This window comes from Erithacus rubecula (genome assembly GCF_903797595.1).
Source record: "Erithacus rubecula genome assembly, chromosome: 20".
NCBI lineage: Eukaryota > Metazoa > Chordata > Aves > Passeriformes > Muscicapidae > Erithacus > Erithacus rubecula.
In genome coordinates this window covers 2,935,654-2,957,924 of record NC_136672.1, presented here as the reverse complement: position 1 = coordinate 2,957,924, position 22,271 = coordinate 2,935,654, and the positions used below count along the sequence as shown (strand labels likewise).

The following is a 22,271-nucleotide window of genomic DNA, read 5'->3' as shown; positions in this document are numbered from 1 at the left end:
ATGCATCATATAAACTGAAATGGTCAAGTGTAATTTTAAGAACAAACTTGCTTTATTCTGATTCTTGATGTATATCAGTGTGAGTATAAGAACTGAAAACCACTGAGTTAGAGGGTGACAGTGACAGGACCTGGTGACATTAGATGGGGAGACAACATATTGATGGAAGGAAGAGATGCTGATCACTATGACCAAGATACAGCAGAGTGAAATTTGGATAAACAACTATCTTCTGTCAGGCTGAGTTGATTGAAAGTGCTGCACCATGAGCTGGACAGAGCCCCATGTCCCCCATACCCACCACCCCTCCTGGCCTCAAATGCCCAGCCCCTCCCTGGCACTGCTTTGGGCCTCCTTCAGCACCAAGATGGACTGACTCAGCTGCTAAGCTGGCAGAGAAGGAGAGAGAAAAAGGAAGTGAGAGGAAGAGGAAGGGAGGATCTTGGCTGGACTGTTTGGTGGCAGCAGGCCATGAGATCAGCTCTGCTGCACTCTGTGGCTGCTCCACCACCTGAAGCCCTGCAAGGCTGCCCGAGCTGCACCTGTGCCTCTGAGAGGGATTTGCTGCTCTTCCCCTCCTGGCCACACATTCCCCTGAACTTCCCTTCTTACAGCCCTTGTTTGAATCCTCAGCATTTCAGTTCAGCCTGCTAGCCAAGGAAAAAAAAAAATCTCTTTATCTCCTACCAGTCCAGGAAGATCAACCAATCTCTCAAGCAAGAGAAATAGCTCAAGGGAGGGCACTGGGCTCCTGCTGGAAGTCACGTTTTTGGATGAGAGTGAGTTCTTAGACAAGCTCAACAGCTCTTCAGGAACCTTTGGCTGCAACCCTACAACAATCTCATTAACACCTGCCTGGTTTCTGCCTCCTCCCACCTCTGTGCTGCACAGGTGCTCCTCCACACCTTGCCATTAAACAAACAGGAAAACCTTTTTCTCTTTTCTTTGTGAAGAGCTGAACTGGCTCATCAAGAAGTCAACTAAACCCTTGCACCAGCAAGGAAATGGGTGGGATCATGAAGAAAGGGAGAGAAAGGATAGAACCTTGGTAAACTAAAATATCAAATGAATCACAGATTAAAAATTCAGTTGAGTGCATTTAAATACAGGAACAAAGACCTTACAGAATTCAATCTGAAGTACATATTTACTCTAAGATAAACTTGATGATGAATGATGCTTCATTACAAAATAAAAACATCACTGCTGCCTTGTTTAGACCAACAAAGAACAGAAATGAACACAAACAAGTTTGTTTTACAATTGTATGAAAATAAAAGATAGTTTGCAATGTTTTCTGTCTACTACTTTCAGTATCACTATTAACTAAAAATCTCCTATGCATTTACCTTTCCTATTTGCACAGTTTTCCAGGTAATGCAACATGTATTTTGTAGGTAATGCAAAGTATCTGCAACACAGCCTTAAAGGCTGCAATGAAAAACAACCTGTGGCCATGGTGTGTCCTGCTCAGTGCAGCACACAGAGGTAACAGCTCCTAAATGTTCTGCTAACATTAAATATCAGCCATGAGTGCTGAGAAGGTGCCTCCCACAGCAAGGACAGGTCTCAGTAGTTCTCTACAAATATAATTCTACATAATAACATGAAAAAATACTGGATATCAAACTGCACTTGGCTCATCTGTAAGCAGCAAATGGCTTAGTGATCACATGGCTTTTACTGCAGATTTCTAACTACAGCTGGACACTGAGTCAAGTCAGGCTAATCTGGAGACTGTGTATTACCTCAGCCCAGATCAGACTGATCAGATTTTACTTTTAATCCCACATATGAAATATAGCAAGTGGGTAAAGTGGAGGTTATCATTCTAATCTCAATTTTGCTTTTGCTGCAGATCTCATCATTTCCCCTGAAATCAAGGAGACAGGACTACTCTGCTTTGAGAGAATTTGGAAATGCTGCAATCCTGAATCCTGGTTGGATGCCAGAAACAAATTCTTAATCTGTTTCATAAGTATTACCATGGCCAAAAGGTGGCCAACATTTACCACTGATAATCAACTTCATATATTGGGGTTCCTCTTTATTTTTTATTTTTTTTCCCTTTTTTTTTTTGAGACCAACAACAATAAGGCTGACCACTTGCTTTACCAGAAAAGGGAACCCTAAAAATACCCCACTTCCTTCTGGTGTTCAAGTTCACCACATCTATAGATTTACGTTTGTGCAGCTGACCAAACTCAGGACAAACATTACTACACAAAAAATGCTGACACATGGACTAAACCATAGAGCAGCTGATCTTATGTGCATTATAATGAACTCCCAGATGGAGTTTTCAACTTGGAAGACCTGATGTGTCTTCTATTTTAGATTCCTTTCAACAAGTAAGGACCTCATTCATGAGGTAAATTTATCTTGGGAAATGCCCTGGGAGCACAGACTGTACTTTTCCTATGTACAGTGGTTTTCTATTTTCTGAAGATTTATCACATACATTTGTCAGGAAGAGATTACATTTCATTATTCCAAAACTGGTTGTACTGTAGATATAATGAAGCACTTTTACTAAAAAAATAGAGGATTTTTTTTTCACAATCCTTCTCCTCTGAATAGTCTTACCTATTGATATAAACACTGTAATTAGGGATTTAGGCTGCATCATTTTATCCTTGTTTTTATTGTCCTGTGTTTATTTATTGTTACAGCAGCAGCTGAGGGAAATATTTGGAAAGATCTCACAAGGAAAAGTTCTTTTTGGCTTTTCACACTCTAAGTGTCCAGCCAGCTCCTGTATAATCACACAATAGTGAGTGAATTAGGAGAGTGGGTTTTAATTTATTGCAAGATTTCTTTTTTAGTTGATTTGTTGTGGTGGGGTTTTTTTTTTGGCAATGCAGATCTACAATCCAAAAACCACATCCAAAGTGTAGATGGCACAGGATTCTGGTTTCAGTTCATTCTTTACTTTGGCCACGATGTAAAACATTAATCAACCCCCAGTGGAATGTAGCTGAGGTTTGCTAAACTTCTGTGACACTGCCATGCAGGGATCTGCATAGAAAGCCAAAGAACAAGGATATAGAGACCCAGGGTGAATATTTATATAACTATTAAACTTGTTGACAAATTGATCATGTTACTTCCTCCTCTTTATGCCATGTACAAAAATTAAAGAAAAATAAAACCAAAAGCTAAGAACAGAGGAAAGAAATTTGCAGGGCAACACAGGGGGAAAGAACAGAGGGGGAACACTGCAGACATGAGGATATTGTGACAACTGCTCTTACCAAAGTATCTGCTCCAATAAAAACACCTAGAAATGGCACATTTTAACCCAATCTTCAAAGAGCAGACACATCACACACAAAACAAGCTAGGATTAATCCATAATTCCCCACATGAAGACAGAGAAATACATAAATCTCATCTCATTTTGCTGTTGCTGCTCCATGATACCAGACATGACAGAAAATCCCAGTGACAAAAAGTCCATCTGCCTGTGGTTACCCCATCTCCTTGCCCCCTGCCTCTCACTCAGTTCTTCTGGAAATACACTTTGTGGGGTTCTATAAACATCATTTTCATTTCCTTTTCAGGCAGTTGTCTATTATCAGTCCTTATTAGTGTGCCTAACTATGGCAGCTCCACAGAAAAGTTCCAGCCTTCTCTCCAAACATCCCTCAGCTTCTTTCTCAAAGGGCTAGGAAGAAACAGAAGCAAACACAATATAAAAGCACTGGAGCACTCGTCTATACACTTTCCACCATCAAAATAGAAAAATTACTGACCCAGAAATACCCTGAAGTGTGTAAGGCTCTCTCAATACCCCAAGCTATCAACAGAATGTATCTTGGCTCTACACAAATCAGAATAATATTTTTCTTTATCTTTTTTTTTTTTTTTCCCTAGGACAAGTGCAATGGTAACGTCTCACAGCATGTGATGAGGTCTGTGGTGAGAAGGCTGGAAGGAAGATCAGAGTGCCCAGAGACTGTAGAAAAAAACCCCACTGACTTACATGAAACTAGGACTCTAAGCTGTAAGCAAAAAGGATTGGCTTTAGAATGTGCCTTCATGAAAAAGCTTCTAAAAGCTCTGCCAAGTGTGGTATCCAACCAAGCAAAGTGGAACAGGACTTTTTCTCCAAAGCACAGGCTGGTTGTTTTCATAGCAGGTGAAAAGGAACAACAGAGGAGCATTCTGCCACAGCAGTAGGTGATGGGGCTGCTTTGCTTTTCTAGTAAGAAAAAAGTACTTTTTAATGTTCCCTGTTTTATGCCAAATTTGTTGGACTCCTACTTATGAAGCACAAAGCTATTTGCAGCACATCCTCAAGGACTCTGGTTTTTTCCATCTACTTCGACAGCACTGATGGGATTTTTGTAGGGTTTTAATACTTCATCTCATTAAATAACTCAAAAAGTGATGCTTTGATTATTTCATTACACAACACCAGGAAAATAAGCATTTCCAGCTGCAGTCATGTAATGTCCACCTTAAAGTGAAGCATGGCTTCTCTAAAATTCTCTCAAACAACTGTTTACAATTGTTGCATCTGAGAGCATTATGCATTTCCTTTGATTCTGATGAAAAAAAAGAACTGAAAAAGAACTGTTTCAGATCAAATCCTCTAGTGGATCAAGAAAATGCAAACAAAGCAAGTCCATCTCTCTCTAAATGAATAAGAGAATGTCCTGAGTTGGAAGAGACACACGAGGATCATCAAGCCCAAATCCTTACCTAACTGTTTAAATTAAGAATAAATCAGCATCTGGTAAGACAACACTTCCTAAAATCTTTAGCATACAAAATACTGTTAATATTGCTCCAACTCTCTCCCCCCCCCAAAAAAAAGTCAAAAAAACCCTGAATCTACTGGCTTCTATTAATAATCTTATATGTTCTGTGTAAATATATTAGTTACTAAAATACATGTCTTAAAATACAAAAAACTGCAGTTCATCCATGATATTAGTCAGACTGATTCTGCAACAAGGTCAGAGACAACATTAATTTGGACCTTAAGAGAAGCTGAAAAAGTAGGTAAAGCACTGTTAGTGAATAGTTTTAATTTGATACATTTGCATTAATGAAAAATACCACTGAAACTAAGAAAACTTTGATTAATTTTTTTTTTTTAATTGAAAAAAATATTCCTTTGTTTAGTGTCAATAATAACTTTGTAACAACGCTGCATACACAGAATTCCAGGCTGCCTTTGGAGACAAAGTGCCCCAGTGCCAGCAGTCAGTGAGGCTTTCAGAGCCTGTCCCTTTGATCCACACATGTGGAGCTCCCTCCCAAAGACACTCACTCACTTTTCATGCCTCAGCTCCCAGGGGACACAGCAGCAGCCTGAGTGTCACACTGGCTAAGCAAGAGCAGGAGAATAATCCAGAAACACACACAGAGTTAGTTCCAGCCTTAACCTGCATTTCTCACCAATGTCTGAGTGCTAATATTGCCCTTTTAATGGATCACCAAGTTCATGAATAAGCCAGGAAAAGCAAGAGTGACTGGAAAAGATTTGGCAATTTCCATTTCCAAGGCAGACAAACCTATTGTTCATTTTGCATTCTAACCTCAGTCATATTAATCACCTTTCCTGAACTCCTCTTCCCTCCTGTATGTCTCAGGACAATTTTCAAAACTCCAGTAATCTTCCCAATCCTTTTCTTTCTATGGATTCTCTAAAAACCAACCCACATGCACCATGTTTCTTATGCCATTCCTGGCCTCTGGCAGCCTCATTCTCTGCTGGACAGAGCAAACCAGTCCATTAAATTGGGATATGCTCTGAAGGTTCACAGCAAGCACCCAGGAATGCTCTGTGTGTTTGGAGAGCACTTGTGCAGCAGGGCTCAGAAATTACATGCTGAGTTCACCAAAAAGACTGCTGGACCTTGCAACAGCATAAAGAAGCTCTCAGGATGAGAGAGGGAAAGCCATTCATGCTTGGTGAAGTATTTAGGTTTAAAACTATTCATTTCTGACAGAAAACAATCACAGGCCAAGGAAAAAGAGGCATTCTGTTGTATAACTGTATTCCAAAATATGCCTTTATTGATGGAACAGAGAATTCTGGCAGGGAGTGTCCTGATGTGGATGAACACAGGGGATACAAAAAAAATCATCTGCCAAAGGAGGAAAACCCATGGACCCAATGGACCAGGAATGGTAAAGAGGCAGCAGCAGAGGCCAGCACAACATGAAAATGATGGGGCTGAACAGCAGCAGGACTCCCCTGGGTGTCAAAGGACCAAAAGCCCATGGCAGTGGGCAGGCACAAGCAGGGCATCACTGGAGCTGTTCATGTTCTGGGTGTGAAGTCAGCTGCTTATGGGCACCTAAGGTCAAGGGACATTAACAAGGACAAAACAGGATCTGGCTTCTAAATTGATACTTTGATTTTACTGACTTCTACTAAGATATAATTTGAAGGGCTTTAAGAGAGACAGGGAGCCAGAAAAATTCTCTATCAATCTAAGGGTAAGTAGATAACTGAAATTAGCAGTGGAGAGAAAGGGTTAAACCAGTCAGTTTTGTGCTAAGGCAAACAAACAAATACATAAATCTTTCTTCAATTCAGGCTTAAAGGTTCTCATTTCTTCCCTAACAGAGCACAGATGATTCACAGCTGTTTGGCATCTGCTGCACTTCTACCTAGAGGATGTGTTCTCTTTGTCATCAGATATCTCCAAACACATGGATGGGAGGACTCTCATCCCCTCCACTGCAGCCTGTGTGTTATTCAGTGTTCCTGACACATTTCTGATGGTGAAAATCAAGAACTAAGCACCCACAGAAACAGAAATATGAAAGCAGGATCTGCTTATCTACACCCAAGAAATGACATTTCCACTTAGTACAGGTATTTAATTTGTGAAAGAATCTAAAAGCATCACCCTTCAATTTAAAGCAAGATTTTTATTATGCTTATTGGTAGTGAAAAAAATTTAAAACCCCAACCTGGCAGCTAGAAAGGGCAAAATGTGCCTGTTCCTCCTACTTATGATCAGAAAAGTGTCATGTTTACTGCATGATTGAGAAAACATAGTTGTTACTGAGATGCAGCATTTTACAAGTGCAAGATGAGCTAAACTTTTGGTTGCTTTGTTCCAAAATGCATTAATTTTTGACCACTAATGAAACTAATTTTATACATGCCCCTGATTCTAAACAAATTTTAAAAATTTATGTGTTACTTTTGGCATCAAATTATTCTATAGAATATCACATGGATGCAATAACTCTGTTAAAACAGCTGTGCAAAGTACTCAAAGTGGCTTGCTTTCTTCCTTTCCAATAAACCTCTAGCCTGCTTGGAAAGTCTTATTTTTTCCAGACTGCAGTTTGGGAGGTTTATTTGGTAATCAGTCATTTTTCACAGGCACATGCTCTCTTATTTTCTAGCAGCTGTGTACATACAAATTTCCATAAAAACCTAAACACACCCACTTTAAAGATCAAATTTAAAGGCTTGAAACCTGGTAAAGGAGGAAAGAATAACAGCAGAGCTCAAGGAGTAGCAGTCAAGATAAATTACAAATAGAAAATATGAAAGCAACATTCACCCATTTTCTCTTCAAAAACAAAACAAAAAATTGCATTATGTTTTCATGCTAATACAAGCACATCTACCAGAAGTATATTTGAAATAAATCCATGCCAGCCCTGTAACATTGCCCAAAAACATTAAGAAGAAGCACTTTTCCTAAATACAATATTTAAAAATTCATTAACAGCAACAAATGTAAAGTTGTGGTCAAAAGATGCCCAAAGTTAAACCAGCTGGTGTGTAAAGCACTATAAAAGGCACAAGATTTGCATACACAACCTATATGGGGACACATAAAATCCAGAGCCCTCAGTATTAGTAAATTCCTGACAATGAGAAGCCCTGAAATGACAGCAAATATTTAACAGCACTTAATGCCAGTACAAACACACATCTGCCCAACAGAGCATGGTAAGACAATTCCTTGGCAAAGCATCTCAAATTCAGACAGGCAGAACTAAAACACATTTTAGAAGGTATTATGAAAACTGTGCCTGAATAAGGCTCTGGTTTTTGTAAAAGGTAGAAAAGTTACTTCTCTTTGCCAGTTGCTCACACATGATTATGGATAGTCACAGATCTTGAGTCCAAGTAACGTACTTTTGCTTTAAAAAAGGGTTTGACAGAAGTTAAAAAAGCCAAAATCTGTTAGTTATATTATCATTAAAAGCAGATAGTAAAAGAATTTGTTTGCTGATGGTGGTGACATTTCTACATTCTACAATCACCAAAGTTGCCAGGAAAAAAAATTAACCAAATATTTCAAATCCCAAATGGAATTTCAAACAACTTTCAGAATATGAGAAGCAATAGCTTCACAGCTTGGTTTTAGAAAGAAGTTTATTTCCTTGTAAAATTTATTGGTTGTGTTTATGAAGCTCTCTGGTAAGAAATCAGAGCTGAAAAAAGATTTCACTTCAGGCTATTCATCCAAACTTCTACAGACAGCAACAATAAGTCCTGTGTCACAGGGGGGGAACATAACATCAGGCTGCCTTCAAAACAACTCTTCAGCTTGGAATTCTACTTGTAATTTTGGAAAGACTCTGCCTTGGCCAGCAAATATTTGGCTATTGATATATGATCAGAGTGAAACAATGGAGAGTTTTCAGGTCATGTGCAGGTAAATCCCTTGGCCCATCCTGAGTATGTGGTCTGACACAGGTAGCTTTACACAGCAGCTGTTAATTACCAATCCTTCATTGTCCTGACTTTAGAGGGCTCAGGGTGTCAGTGCCCAGGCTGGGGCTGCTCCAAGAGCTCTCCTTCCAGTCCTGAATGCACTGGCATCTTTCAGATTGAAAATTTATATTTATATATGATTCCTACCAAATTAGCACAAGCCCTGCCACAGCAGTGGCAGTTTGCCATCAAGGCTGAAGCTGTGTTATAATTTCACTGAAGGGAAAGTTGAATTGAGTTCTATGTCTCGCTGCTTGCACCTGGTATCCTGCTATAAAAGGCAATTTTGGACTTCACCTCTCCTCAATACAGAACTTGAAACTAAAGTATCAGAGAACACATGCTTGCTACTGAAGCATGTAATTTCTTCCTTCCTCTTTATTCTAAAATTATTCACGTTACCTACTTGATGAAAAAAAAAAAAAAAAAAAAAGCCCAAGCAACCCAAGCTCTGAGCCACAGATTCTTATCACAGGGACCCAGTTCTCAGGCAGCAGTGAAATGCATGCTATCCTGTCAGACAGAAAATAATTTCTTGTTCCTGAATAACAAAACATGTATTTACTACAGATACTGTTTCAGCCATTTAAGAAATATTTTTATGCTTTGCTTTTGTCATTTTATCAATGCTCTATTTGTGCTCAATAGCATCCTCCATTGTACAGAGCAGCAGGATGACAGACCCAATCACTGCAACTTGACATTAACGTGCTCACATTCCATGGCTACAGCTTGCTTATAAAAGCCATGAAAGAGTGAATTTAATATATGGCAGAACACCAGAATTTTTTTTGTTGTTTGTTTCAAATTCTACAAACTATCTCTCTGATCCTGAATAGTAACCAGGTCCACAAAGTTTCCTTCCACTAAGCTGGCTTTGCTCATTCTCCTCTGACCACAGCCTTCCAAAGGACCAGGGATGATTTCTCCAGCACCTGCTAAACTAAGACCAGAAGTACTTCTTTGCAGATAAAAATGTTTCTAATTTTCCATCACTAATATATGGTTATTTATACAGCTCTACCAGTAAAGAGGAAAATGGAAATTCATTCAATATGGCATCAACACCATCATTAACTTCAATAAGCCCATTCAGTTAAGAGACAAAATGAGCTACAGTAAAATTTCCTTTAGCTGCTGGGAAATTGCTATTTACATGAGTATACCAAACAGTGCTGTCAACAGCAGAGGTGCCCAGGGTCACCTGCAACCATCAGAATTTTGCAGAAAATAGCTCTGAAGGCAAAGGCTAACACTTCATCATTTTTAATTTGCAGGAAATCGCTCCCATTTAAGTTACTGTGTAAAAATACATTCAAATTTGGGTGGGACTGTACTTTAAATACATTTCAAGCTAAAAGAATTGAAAAGTGGCATGACACAGTAGCAATTACTGCAGTAAATGAAAGGATCAGCTGTTCTGCATCTTCTAAAAGGAGAAGCAAACATCTAGTGAAGAAAGACAAAATCCATAAAAAGTTTTCAACTCGTAATTTTGTATCAATGGTCATAGATGTCTCAGACCAGAACACTGAGCCTTCTAGCACCATTATTCTTTCAGCCCAGGGCAGAACCAAGGGCACACAAAAGTGACTTTGTACATTGGGCTGGGCTGCAGCCCCAGGACCTGCTCTTGCACTGACAGGAAATCGCCGCTGCCTCGAGCCTTCATCTACCCACGTGAAACACAGACCACAGACCAGCCTCTGTTCTCTCCTAATTGTCAACATCTGCTCTGCACAGCTATGAATAATTTTATGACACACACAAAAAATCCTCTCCTACTGACTCCAAAGGCTGTTGGGTTTATGTTTTTTTCTTTCTGAACACGAAATCTGACGCTGAAGTTTGGCTTCTAGGTTAAGATTGGCACTCTTCTGAAAGATGCCTTTAAAACAGAATTCAGAGTAGGTAGGAAAAGCTGATGGTGCTGCTTATTCCTTTCTAAAGTCAGGTGGCCAAATACATGTTGGCAGTTGATATAACACATTATTTTCAAATACTGGAGAAAAATGGTGCACCAGCCCACTGGTGGAGAGAGCAATCTCCATGAGAAGTAGCTGTGATCCCTCTGACTGCTTGATTCATGCCAAGTACAACAAACCTCAGCTCAAACATCTCAGCCCTAAAAAAGTGACGATGCAGATGTACCAATGGACACATTCAGCACGACCTGAGTTTCAATTCAGAGAAGAAACACATTTGAGGACAGCTTAGCAACACTGGCACTTGAAATCTTCACTTCCCTGCTCTTTCAAGTGAGCCATCAGGGGCTCTCAGACTGTCAAACATCTGAGTAGCATTTCCAATTTATTTCATTTCACAATCACAGATCTATTGATTTATTTATAGTAAAAGAGTGCCAGTATGAAAGGTATGGCTAAAACTCTGGGGATGTGGCCACAATTTTAGATGGTTACTAGGCCTGGCTAAAAAGGGAGAGGAGAAAGGAAAAAGGGAGATGCACATCAGCCTGTCTGCAGCCCTCATTAGCAGTGGGGCTCTTCAGGAGCAGGAGAAGCAGAAGAATGGAAGGGAAATAATTAAAGAACATATCACAAGGGCAGTTAGTCCTTGCCAGTGTAATTCCCAGACACTTTTCCAGGGCTGGAACATGATGTGATAAGGCTTGCTCAACTGACTCCTGCACAAAGCAGAGGTTGACTGTTGGCTGCATATAGGACAACACTAGGGGGGAAAAAAAAATCTTTTCTCCTTCAGCTGAAATACTCAGGAAGTGCACAGAAGGAACAGAACACCCAGAACATAAAGCCAAACATGCCTCTTTCAGTGTCCACACTATATCCAGGGCCACAGCAATGATTTCTTTATCTCTCCTTCTGGCTTCTATGATAACAAAGCTGAGATTTCCCTGCAGTTCCTCAGCTGTAAATGCTGTGACAGTTCATTTGCTTCTAGCTTGGGTTCAGGATCACCTGGCAGTGCTCCAAGAGAAGTGTGCAAAAGTATGTGAGTACTTGGACAGTCTGGTTTCTCTCAGAAACATAAAAAACCCTTTTAAATGCAATTGCCAACCTGGTGACCAATTTACCTCCTTCCTCTGAGGCTTGACTGTGAGAGAAGATTTCACGAACACAGAATTGTTTTCTCTTGAATATTAAGATTACTATTCCTCTTCCACTTTCTTATGGGTGGTTACATTTCAGTTTCTTCATTAAAAACTGCTAAGCAATCTGCTCCTTGCAAAATGAATGGGCAATTAAGGATGTGGTGAACTTGTGGCTCTTCTGTGAAGCATCAGGGAAAGACAAGATTATATGGGGGAAGACATGAAACCAAGAATGAAGTGAAAAAGTGAAAGCTCTCGAGTGCTGTCACAGCCAGAAAAACCCATTCCAAAAGTTGCAGTGGAAGAACATGGCAAAAATGAAACACAACAACAAAGCACACTAAAGAAAATACAGAGTGTAAGAGCATAAGACCTGCCCATATAGTCCCCAGGTCCCCAAATTTACACAGTGTCAAACCAATAGGTTTCAGAAAAATAAAAGTCTGGAATGCATGCTCAAAATAAATTTTAATTGTCAGTGAAACTATCAGGTGATATTAAGCACAAACTTGGACCCTGTTTTATTAGCTTTTAAAACAGGACATGGCAAAGGGGCTAAAAATGTGTGCACTAGATAAGACAAATTCAAAGCAGAAGCAGAAGCATTTGTATAATATGCGCAGTACAATGTAAAAAAATCGAAAATGCCCAAAAACCAATTAAAAAGTAAAGGAAAAAAATGTAAAAAAATCAAGCTTAATAAGCTGCATTATTGACAGCACACTTATTTAATCTTTTGTGGCCAGGTAAATCCTCTAAAGTTATAAAGATTAAAACATTCTTTTAAGTACAGTTTGAACCATTCACTAGACAGCAAGCAGTTTCCACAATTTGTCTTTTCTACTTCATAAAATAACCATAACCCTGAGATTCATACATTCATGATCATATTTATATCGTTCTGACATTATTACAAGTATAGGTATGCAAAGAATTATCCAAAATAAATACAGACCTCTTGGCATTCTCTGGAATTATACACCTGAAAATAATAATTCCTTTTAATATACAAACTATCTGAACACCTATCTTTTATGTTGACAGGCATGATTCAGATCCACTCCAGTCAACTCCACACCATAAATGAATGGTACTGAATTAGTCTAATAAAAAGAAGTCTAGTAACATCTGTTTTTTCTGTTTCAGTAGCTCTGAAGAAATCAAAGCAGTTTGCAGCAACTCCTAAGTCCTCCTATTCTGCTTACCAGCAGCATTTACTTTTATATGTTCTCTATATTCTTGGCATATATGATTGTAGCTCTGTAGCCTATCATTGTTTTTGTAGCTAGCCCCAGTACATCTCCCTACTCTGACAGGCAGAAAGACAAAATTCATTCCAGAGGCTCCAAGCTGGGGGTCCAAGGCCCTTTTCCTATCTTGGCTCTCTGGCAGCCAAGGTTGAAAGCAGCTCTTGGAGACCCATTTCCATAAACAGAGTTTAGTTTCTATCTAAAGAGGGGAGGATTCAGGAAAAGGTTGAACTGAGGAGGAATTACCTCACCACTTCTGTCTCTAATTGGGAATTTCTGTCAGTTATGCTCATTTGATAAACTCAAACTGCATTCACCCCTTGCATAGGTGGGTATTTTCCATATCTGTCCCTTGGAGGTCTCCAAAAAAACCCCAGCTTTATTCTACCTCCTACACTGATATTGTCTCCAAAGTGTCTTGTTTCATTCTGAGGTTTTTTCAGGCATTAGTGGAGCTGGGTGTGCTGCTCACACTTAGGTTGATGAAATTGCCATAAGTGCAAGATAAATATCCATTCTTTATGAAAAAGGACACGCTGTTCACAGCTACATTGATCCAAGCTAATGCACTGAAAAGCTCACTAATTTATTAATTGTAATTTATTTGCACAATTTCAGCTCAAGAACTTCTAATCACAATCTGTTTGGCCAAGATTGTAAAAACAGAATAAAAATCCCATGTCCCAGTTTGGCTTTTGTACTGAGGAAAAAAAAAAAAACAAACCCAAAAACCTGAATTACTCATTAAATCTGGATTCTTATACTTTAAATCTGTTGGATTGAACAATGAATCTGGCCTTTTTACAACACAGAAAGGAAAAATATAAATTCAAACATAACAGTATAACATATATTGTTAATACTTGTGAGAGGATATGGTGGATGTAAATATTTTAAAACTCAGCTTCCTTAAGTAGTTAAAAAATCAGAAAAGCAACAACTACACCATGGAGACAAATGTCAAACATGGCAGGGTGAAATCAGTATAAAAAAGTACTAAGGAAAAAAAATCTTGAATGTGACAGATCAAATAGATCAAATAGAATGTGCTTAACTCATGCTCATACACAATTATTAAAACAGTAAAAAACTGTTCAGTGTGCAGTTGCAAGAGACAAATAAATGTTTTTTCTTATCTATTAGGCTACAAGAGGGAACTGCAGATAAAACATATTTGAAATCCATAATTTTTATTACAGTAGAAGCCACATTAAAAATATTTTCCTTTCTTTTTTAGAATCAGCACTTTAATTTTCAAATTCAAAGAAAGCAAATTACGGAAGCAAAGGATATATCAGCTCTGTGCTCTCACATATGGACAACCAACTGAAAAATAAACATCACTGAGTTGGAAATATCTATTTGGTGTGGGCTTTTTGTTTTGAAGGAAAAAAAAAGTTAGGGCTACTTCAATATCTTATCTATTACTTTAAAATAAAGACTGGATTTTGTGCCTCAAAAAGAGGCAAAAGTATAGTTCCTTCAACTATAAAAGGCAATGATATTGAAGCTCAAAGTGAAGCTTAAGGGCTGTTTATTTGGAAGTCAGCACAAGCACATCAGCTGGATAAATATGGCAGATGAAACAAGAGTTAAGTGGAGCACTCAGAAACTGGAAGTTATTAGTTAGTTCCATCCATGTCCTTAACTGCAACTCTAAATTAACAAAAGGGTCCTCAATTTATTTTAACATCTTGCCCTATTTTTCAAAGTAATTTTCAAGTGTATTGAGGAGACATAAAAGGCAATAGTAACTTGGAAAGCCAACTATGCTTTTCTGAAATTTCAATCCTGGACAGTTTTCCTTTACATATGGCATTTTCCTGTGCATCTCCTACATGAAATGTCTATAAAAAATGGCATTTAGGATGCAAATCTGTTGCATTCCTTATTGGTATCATTGATTACTAAAAATACAAGAAAATATCATCAGCTGGAACAAACTACAGCTCACACAGAAATAGCTGTTTTCTACCAGTTTTATTTCTATGTCCATCAAAGTCATATCAGGCTTTCTCTGCCATACAAGAATCTGTCATGCTCTAATGCTGCATTCATCAAGAACATTTTGGAATAAAGTCAAACTTATTATAATCACAAGTCCCTTTTATACTATATTACAATATTTCTGTTCCATTTTAACATTACTATGTATTATGAGCCACATTCCAGCCTTGTTTAATCATGCAAATTATCAAGCAAGATATGAAGAGGAAAAATACAAGTTATTAAACACTCCTTCCCCTATGGGACACCTTTAAACTCATGCAAAACTGCACACACACAAAGCACAAGCTGTATACATTTCTGAATTCCAGCAAACCTGTTTCTAAGTTCAAAATATGTGACCCTGAGCTGCCTTTTCATAAAGCCTCACTGGGAAGTTCTAATTGTGCTTTGAGTTCACAGATGTGGCTAAGCCACTTCTCATTAAACTTTCTAGAATTCCATGAACCCTTTGACATGTATTTTCACATGTAAATATAAACACTGTCAAGCTTGTGAAACTTTGGTTCATTCTCCTCCAGAAGAGAACAAGGATCAACCAACCACAAAAGGAAGCAGCCAGTGGGTTTTGGTTTTTTTTATAAGGTACAGGCTCAATCCCATACAAACTGCTGGAATCTGCTGTAACAACCAGTAACTTTTGCTGTTTCACTCAACAGAAAAACATCAGGACTTCACTACTAATGCCACATTTTTAGATAATATGGGTCAAGGAAGAAGAAACAATGATCAAAAAAATCCCAGGAAGTGTTGAGTATCTTTTTATTGAAAGACAACAAACACAAGTGAGCCATTAATAGTGGCAAAGATGAGGGGGAGGGAGAGAGGGAGGGGGAGGGCAGAGGGGATTTCAATCAGCCTTTTCATGTTTTATTCATTCTTAAGTAAGAAAGCCTTTCCCTCTGGCCAGTTTCTGCCTTTACTAACATAACCAGACAACAGGCATTGCATAGATCCTCTGTCAGATTGCTGCCTTGATTATTATTTCAGTTGTGACACATGGACAGCCAACCCAAGAACTAATAAAGTGGAATTTTCTGTCTGCAGGTAGACAAAACAGCTGCTGTAAGCCAGAGACATTCAATCCACAGTCCACCTGGAAAATTCATCCTACTTGCAATCTACTCCTACCAGCAGTTGACCACTAAAAGTCCCCTATTGAGCCACATGATGATAATGGAATATTGAATGCACTGAATTTATGGAAAAGGCCCATGAAGTCAGGCCTTTAAAATATGCTACACACTCTGACTCCCTGCACTATTTCCAAATTGAGCATCTGTAGTAAATGTTGATTTGTTGTATGAATCTTTATCAAATATTTAATTAAACTCTAATATAGGAAGACTCAGTAAGTAGAAAAGCATAGCTTTTCAAGCTCTCAGTGAAATGGAAAAAGCACCTTTTAGAGCACAGAGAGTGCTCTAAATGTTAATGATTGTTGTTCTGTCAGGTGGTTGGCAGAGATTATTGCTATGGACTACAAATCACCTGTGACAATTTCCAGATTTATCCAACACCAAGAGCTCCAAGATAACCTGCAAAGTCCAGCATGTATCAGGAAGTCATACAGACACAGTTGTCCAGAATCACTGTGGCTTTTCAGACAGTTATTCATCTACATCAGGACAATCCAGCCTTATCATCCACAGGCCTTCCTCTTGGCAGGAGTCTCCCCACGAGTCACTCTGACATTGCTGCCTGCTTCCCAAGTGAACAACCCACGTGAAGGGGTGGAAATGTCTTGTTTTGGAGGAGGAAAAGATGGGATTGTGCTTCAGGCTGAACAGAATACTTCACAGGCTGAGACTAAACTAACCCAAAGCAGTGATTTAACAGATGTGGACATGAACTCAGCTCTCTTACTTACAGTCAGCAACAGTCCTTAAAAATGACTTGCATAAATATTTGTGCAATGAATCCAACCTTAAAACCATTCAGAACTTTTCACTTGCACAGCCTAGTAAACATTTCCAGTGCAAAAGAAGGGCTGCATGATCAAACCTCAGTCAAATTTACACACATTTACACACATTTACACACATTTACAACACAATTTGGACTCAGATATCCTGTTGGATTAGTATTAATCTTTATTTTTTTCCACTTAATTCAACATCAAAACAGCCAGTTCTCTTAATTTGTTTGCTCATTTTCTTCCTGTACCTGTCACTTACCAAACAGTTACAATTATCCTTTTTTATTTCATTTTTTACTCTTGGTCAGAAAAAGCAAGTCTTCCAGAACACACGTATTTAAGGTTTATATCACTATATCCATAAAAGTGTGGTTTGATCACCTGTCATTTATGCAGAAGATAACACTGAGGAAGGAAATACTGATCTTTGAAAAAGTAGGTTTTTTCATTACCATGCTCTCTTTGTACCCTCTCACTCCCACCACACTCTCTGGGGTATATATTCTGAAATTTCACGCATACCATAAAGTATCTCTGGAATGTTACAGTATAATTGTTTAGAGAAACATTTAATGGATGAGTAAGCATCAAGAGGCCAGGGCTAAGGGAAAAGTGAAAATGCTGGCAGCATTTTGTATTGAAAGATCTTCTCAGCATGAGGACAGGGGATGGACATTTGATCCAAAAATCTGGTATTGACTGATGCTGTTTAAACCCAGCATCCAGCACAGAGGTGTCTGAAGGCACCTCCCAAAATATTTGCTACCAACCACAGCTCCCAAACCTGCCTTTGGGCACTGGCCAGCAGAGCAATCCAGTGCCACAGAATGTTATTTCATCAATAACATAAACATTATGATAGGGGATGACATGGTCTTGACAATTGGCTTTTTTCCTTTTTTAAGTGGTCACTTGGTTTCCCAATTTCCAGCACAAATGATCTGCATGTGCATGGTGTGGAAATGCAGCAGAGGAGACTGTAAAGAGCACTGAGTATAAAGACAGCTAAAAAAAATCTAAACATGCTTTCACTACAGGAATCTGCTGCAGACAATATGCTGCAAATTAAAGCAAATTTTCCTGAATTCCCTCAAGGACTGCTTCTCTCAGAGATTCTACAAATCCATTAGCACAGGCCCATCATTATGGTTTATGTACTGAAAAGAGTTTAAAAAAACCACACACAAAGTAAAGCATATGATATATTAGGGCAGATGAGCAGGACCTTAGATAATTGATTCATACCCTGATTATTAGAGTACAGGCTTTTATTCCCAATTCTTCCTCTGCCCCATACTGTTTTAAGTAAGAAAAAGCAAAATATTCTTTTATAACTCTACCTGAATTTCTAATCAGAAGACTACAAAAGCAGAAGTGCCATGTGTTCACAGAAACCAAGCAGCTCTTTTATCTCCAAAGCTGGAAAAGCCAAACTGCCTCAGGCTGGTGTAACAGCTGAAGCTTGTCTGATAACTGGGCACCTAAAATCTCCCTCCAAGGGGTTTCTGTGGTGCTTAACAACATATGATTGTAGCTGGTGCAGCACAATTTCTCTAAAACTAGAGACCCTCACAGAATTCTCAGAAATCTACTGTCTTTGAGGAACTTCTGTTTCTGCATTTAACTTAGTGGAGAACAGGCAGCACATTAAAAAATAATGAGGAACACATAAACAGTGTGAATCTATAAAGCTCATTTTATTAAACTCATGGGTAAGTACCACAACTTCTGGTAGTTCCAAACCCAATGTATGATCCAAGATTGCTAATCTACCTGTAAATTGTGTGACTCTAAATTACATTTAAAGATAATGCATTTATTAAGGCTTTAAGAGGTATTTGTAGCATGTAAGATTGCAAGGGACTTCCCAGGTCATCATATTTGCATCCTACTGTTGGAAACACAATATTAAATAATCTCTTTCAGAACATATTGATTCCCATCTTATTTAAAATGAGAGGATTTTTCTCTGTATAATCTCAAAATCAGGATATTTGTTTAATTTGCCACTTAATCAATCAAAGATCCAGTGTCCATTTAGATGAAACACTTCAGAATGTGCAGGATAAGCTTTTACACCCTCAAGCTTTTCTTTCTCTTCACCAGCACAATGATCCAGATGCTGTTGTCAGATAAATACACTAGTTTAAATCTGTATTTTTTTCTAATGTCACATTCACAGGCAAATTCAAATATTCCTTGGGCAACTTTTTCTGTAATTGCTTTCCCTTGGTGAATTACAGGGAGCTGTAATACCACAGGTGGTTTTAAAACAAGGTCTGTAGATTACTCCTTGTGTTACAATGACCATAGCAGAGCCTGCTAGTGCTTTTTTGGAGTTAGAGGAACACAACACAGTTTATAATGAAGTCTAACAAATAAGGATATGTTAATCTTTTCAACCACTTAAATCCAGGGAAATCAAAACCAAATGTCTTTCTACCACAGCATCCCAAAACCCAAGCCCAAATACTTGAATCTTAAAGCCTGCTGGGATGTTTTGTGCAAACCATCCATTAGATTTCTTATATTCTGTACAACATTCCTCCACAAACTGGATTGATTTCTTCCACAGCTTAATTTGTTTTTGCCAAAGTCTCTTTTAGTCTCTATTTTAGTTCAGCATTGGCCTCCTGCCTAATGAAACAACTGCTCCTTATGCCAAAGCTGTCATCTTCAGTTGCACAAGATGCATCTCACTTACAAACAATGTATAATGAGCTCAATGTTTAATGCCTGAAGAACTGCTGGTTTAAAATGATCCTAAGCAAAACTTAGATACAGGAGTGGTCACTACCTTGGGTGGGAGAAGAATCATTCTCAAGAAAGATTTTTTTTCCCCTTTTGTATTCAAATCTACTTTCTGAAAAGAAAAAACATAATTTTAGGACATGAAAGGATATGTAGTTAACCCAGGCAGCAGTGAGATATGCAGGGCTCACTCCAAACCTGAACGCTTCATTCTCACTCACTGAGGTCATTGTTCTGTAATCATCACGTGCTCCATAACCTTGGCTTCTCTTGAACAAACCATGTTTAAATATGAGAATCTGATAATCAACTATCAAGTGTTGCTTATGACTGAAAATAATCCATCCAAATAAACCTCTTCCTTTATTTTCCTGCTGTAGTTTCAGGCACAGCTGAAATGCAGGTACCTGTGTCAGCAGCTGTTCCTGGCTGAGGTTATTGATCCAGCGAGTGTATCGTTCTGTAGAGTCCAGTGGTTCTCTTCTGACTTGGCAACCAATAATCTAAAGCAAAATGACATCAATCCCCCAGGTTAAACTGCTGTACACCCACGTGCCAACAAAACAGTATCACAAAATAAACATTCAAAACATGGCAACTCCAAGAATTATCTATACACTCCTTACTAGCCCCCTTCTATGTTCATAGATAATATGGTACAGTTGCTCTGTTCAAGTGTTAAATAGTTACAGACTCTAAAGGACCTGGAAAAAACTGGGAAGTATCTTTCCAATTACCTCATTCTTGGGAATACTTGAACCATTTTGGTTGAAATTTTCAAAGGAAATTTTCCATAGGCAGACATTTAGAATGCAAAATTTTAACCAAAGGTTCCTCCAGCAAACAAAAATTGGAACTTGAGTAACACCAGGCAATCCTGCCAACAGTCCCATAACCTATTATATACCCCATTACTTTTATTAATAAAAAATAAGCAAAAATCCCCTACATATTCTGATTTGTTTTGTTCATGGCAGAAAAGTGTAGGCAACTCATCTAGATTTGGTCACTGAAGCACTGTACAACCATCTGAGCAATATCTCCTTATCTAATACTCTTCTGTAGGTGAACAGGTTAAATATGAATTTTTATATTATTATGCCAATAGATGTTCAGAAATAGCTTCCAATATGTATCAGAGAATATCAGCAAGACTACATATTACCTGTATCTGCACAGACACATATTAATGCAATTTCATAGAAACAGCAAACTGTTTACAAATCTCTGACTAGACAAGGAAAAAGCTGAGGAGAACTCTGCTGTTTGCTCCTCCTGAAGTCTGCAGTCTACATGAAACCTTCAGGGCACCACAGGATTTAATGATTTATGCAAAGTGAGCTGATACTGTTTTATACCAACTACTGCACTCACATCACACTGTAACTCTCCATTTCTCCTCCTGATTTTGATGGTGCTTCCCACTGAAGATATGTTTGTCCACTGAGAGCTAACACCACAGGGCTTTAGTGTTTTTGAACACTAATTTCTGATAATCAAGTTCTGTTCAAGAACAGGTGGGAAACTTCCTTGGTTTATTTCCCAGCCTAAGCATTCCTAAATCTTCCAGGTATCTGTGTTTGCAGAGCTTTGAACCACAGAGAGATGTGAGCAGGCAGGCCAGAGCTCTGCATGTGCAGTTGTGAATACTTTTGATGTGGGAACAAAAACATCATGAGAAGATCTTGCTGGGGGACTGCTGGCAATGAAACATCACAATTTAGAGTATGATTAAATACAATCAAAATAACAAGCATGGAGAAGAAGAAAATGTTATTTGCTTATCCCATAAGAATAAACCAGAATGTCTCTGAACCAGGAAATGCTTCCTCAATGAGAACAACAAATTACTGTGGAAAACTTCAATCCTCATCCTAACTTAACCCTCATATTACAGCTAAATAATACTAAGATATTTTCAGAAGGTTAAGCTAAAATTCTTTTAAACTAAATATCAACTAGAAGAGTTGATAGAGATGTTTTTACAGCACACCACAATGATAAAAACCTGCAACAGTCATGTCAGATGTATGTCTATTCTGGGTTGCAAGGATGATTTTTATTTAAAAATAGAACCCTTTCTACTATTCATTAATCAAGGCCTTATTAGCCTTCTCTTGCATATCCAAGGTTTTTCTAACTTACAAAGGCACTTTACAAAACTCTGCATAAAAGGTAAAAGGGAAAAACTACCTTTATTTTATACCTCAATCTATTCTACCACAGTACAAGATGGAAACTTAGTTTCTTTATTTAAAGAGTCATAGTGAAGCTGAACAGATACAGAATACAAAGAGCTTTCAAAAGGTGAGAGATTAAAAAGAATTTCAAATTTGTTTTTCTGAAAACCTGGTTTTCAATTACAGCCAAGTAGGAAGTGCAGTCATCTCCTTCCTGGCAGCTTGAAATTTAAATTAGAAGCAGAGGACATAGTTTCATATTTTTATATTAATTTTTGAGCAGACTGATAATTTTATAAATGCTGTTCATAATTCAAGAAAAACTAAAGTAAATGTTGAATCCAGGTGCTCAGTTAAATGACTAATTTCCTGAATTCCAAAGAACAAC

The 22,271-nt window shown here is 38.3% G+C and overlaps 1 protein-coding gene across 7 annotated transcripts in view; it reads right to left on the bottom strand.

Moving 5' to 3' along the window:
• B3GNTL1 (UDP-GlcNAc:betaGal beta-1,3-N-acetylglucosaminyltransferase like 1) overlaps positions 1–22,271 on the bottom strand; it is a 105,929-nt gene that overhangs the window by 56,361 nt on the left and 27,297 nt on the right. For 5 of the 7 annotated variants that reach the window (XM_079323524.1, XM_079323523.1, XM_079323526.1 and 2 more), the window contains one exon: positions 20,111–20,206. The exons of the other annotated variants lie outside the window; for them this stretch is intronic. In XM_079323524.1, the coding sequence (XP_079179650.1) occupies positions 20,111–20,206 (96 nt within the window). The remainder of the gene's footprint in view (positions 1–20,110; positions 20,207–22,271) is intronic. 7 annotated transcript variants of the gene reach the window in all.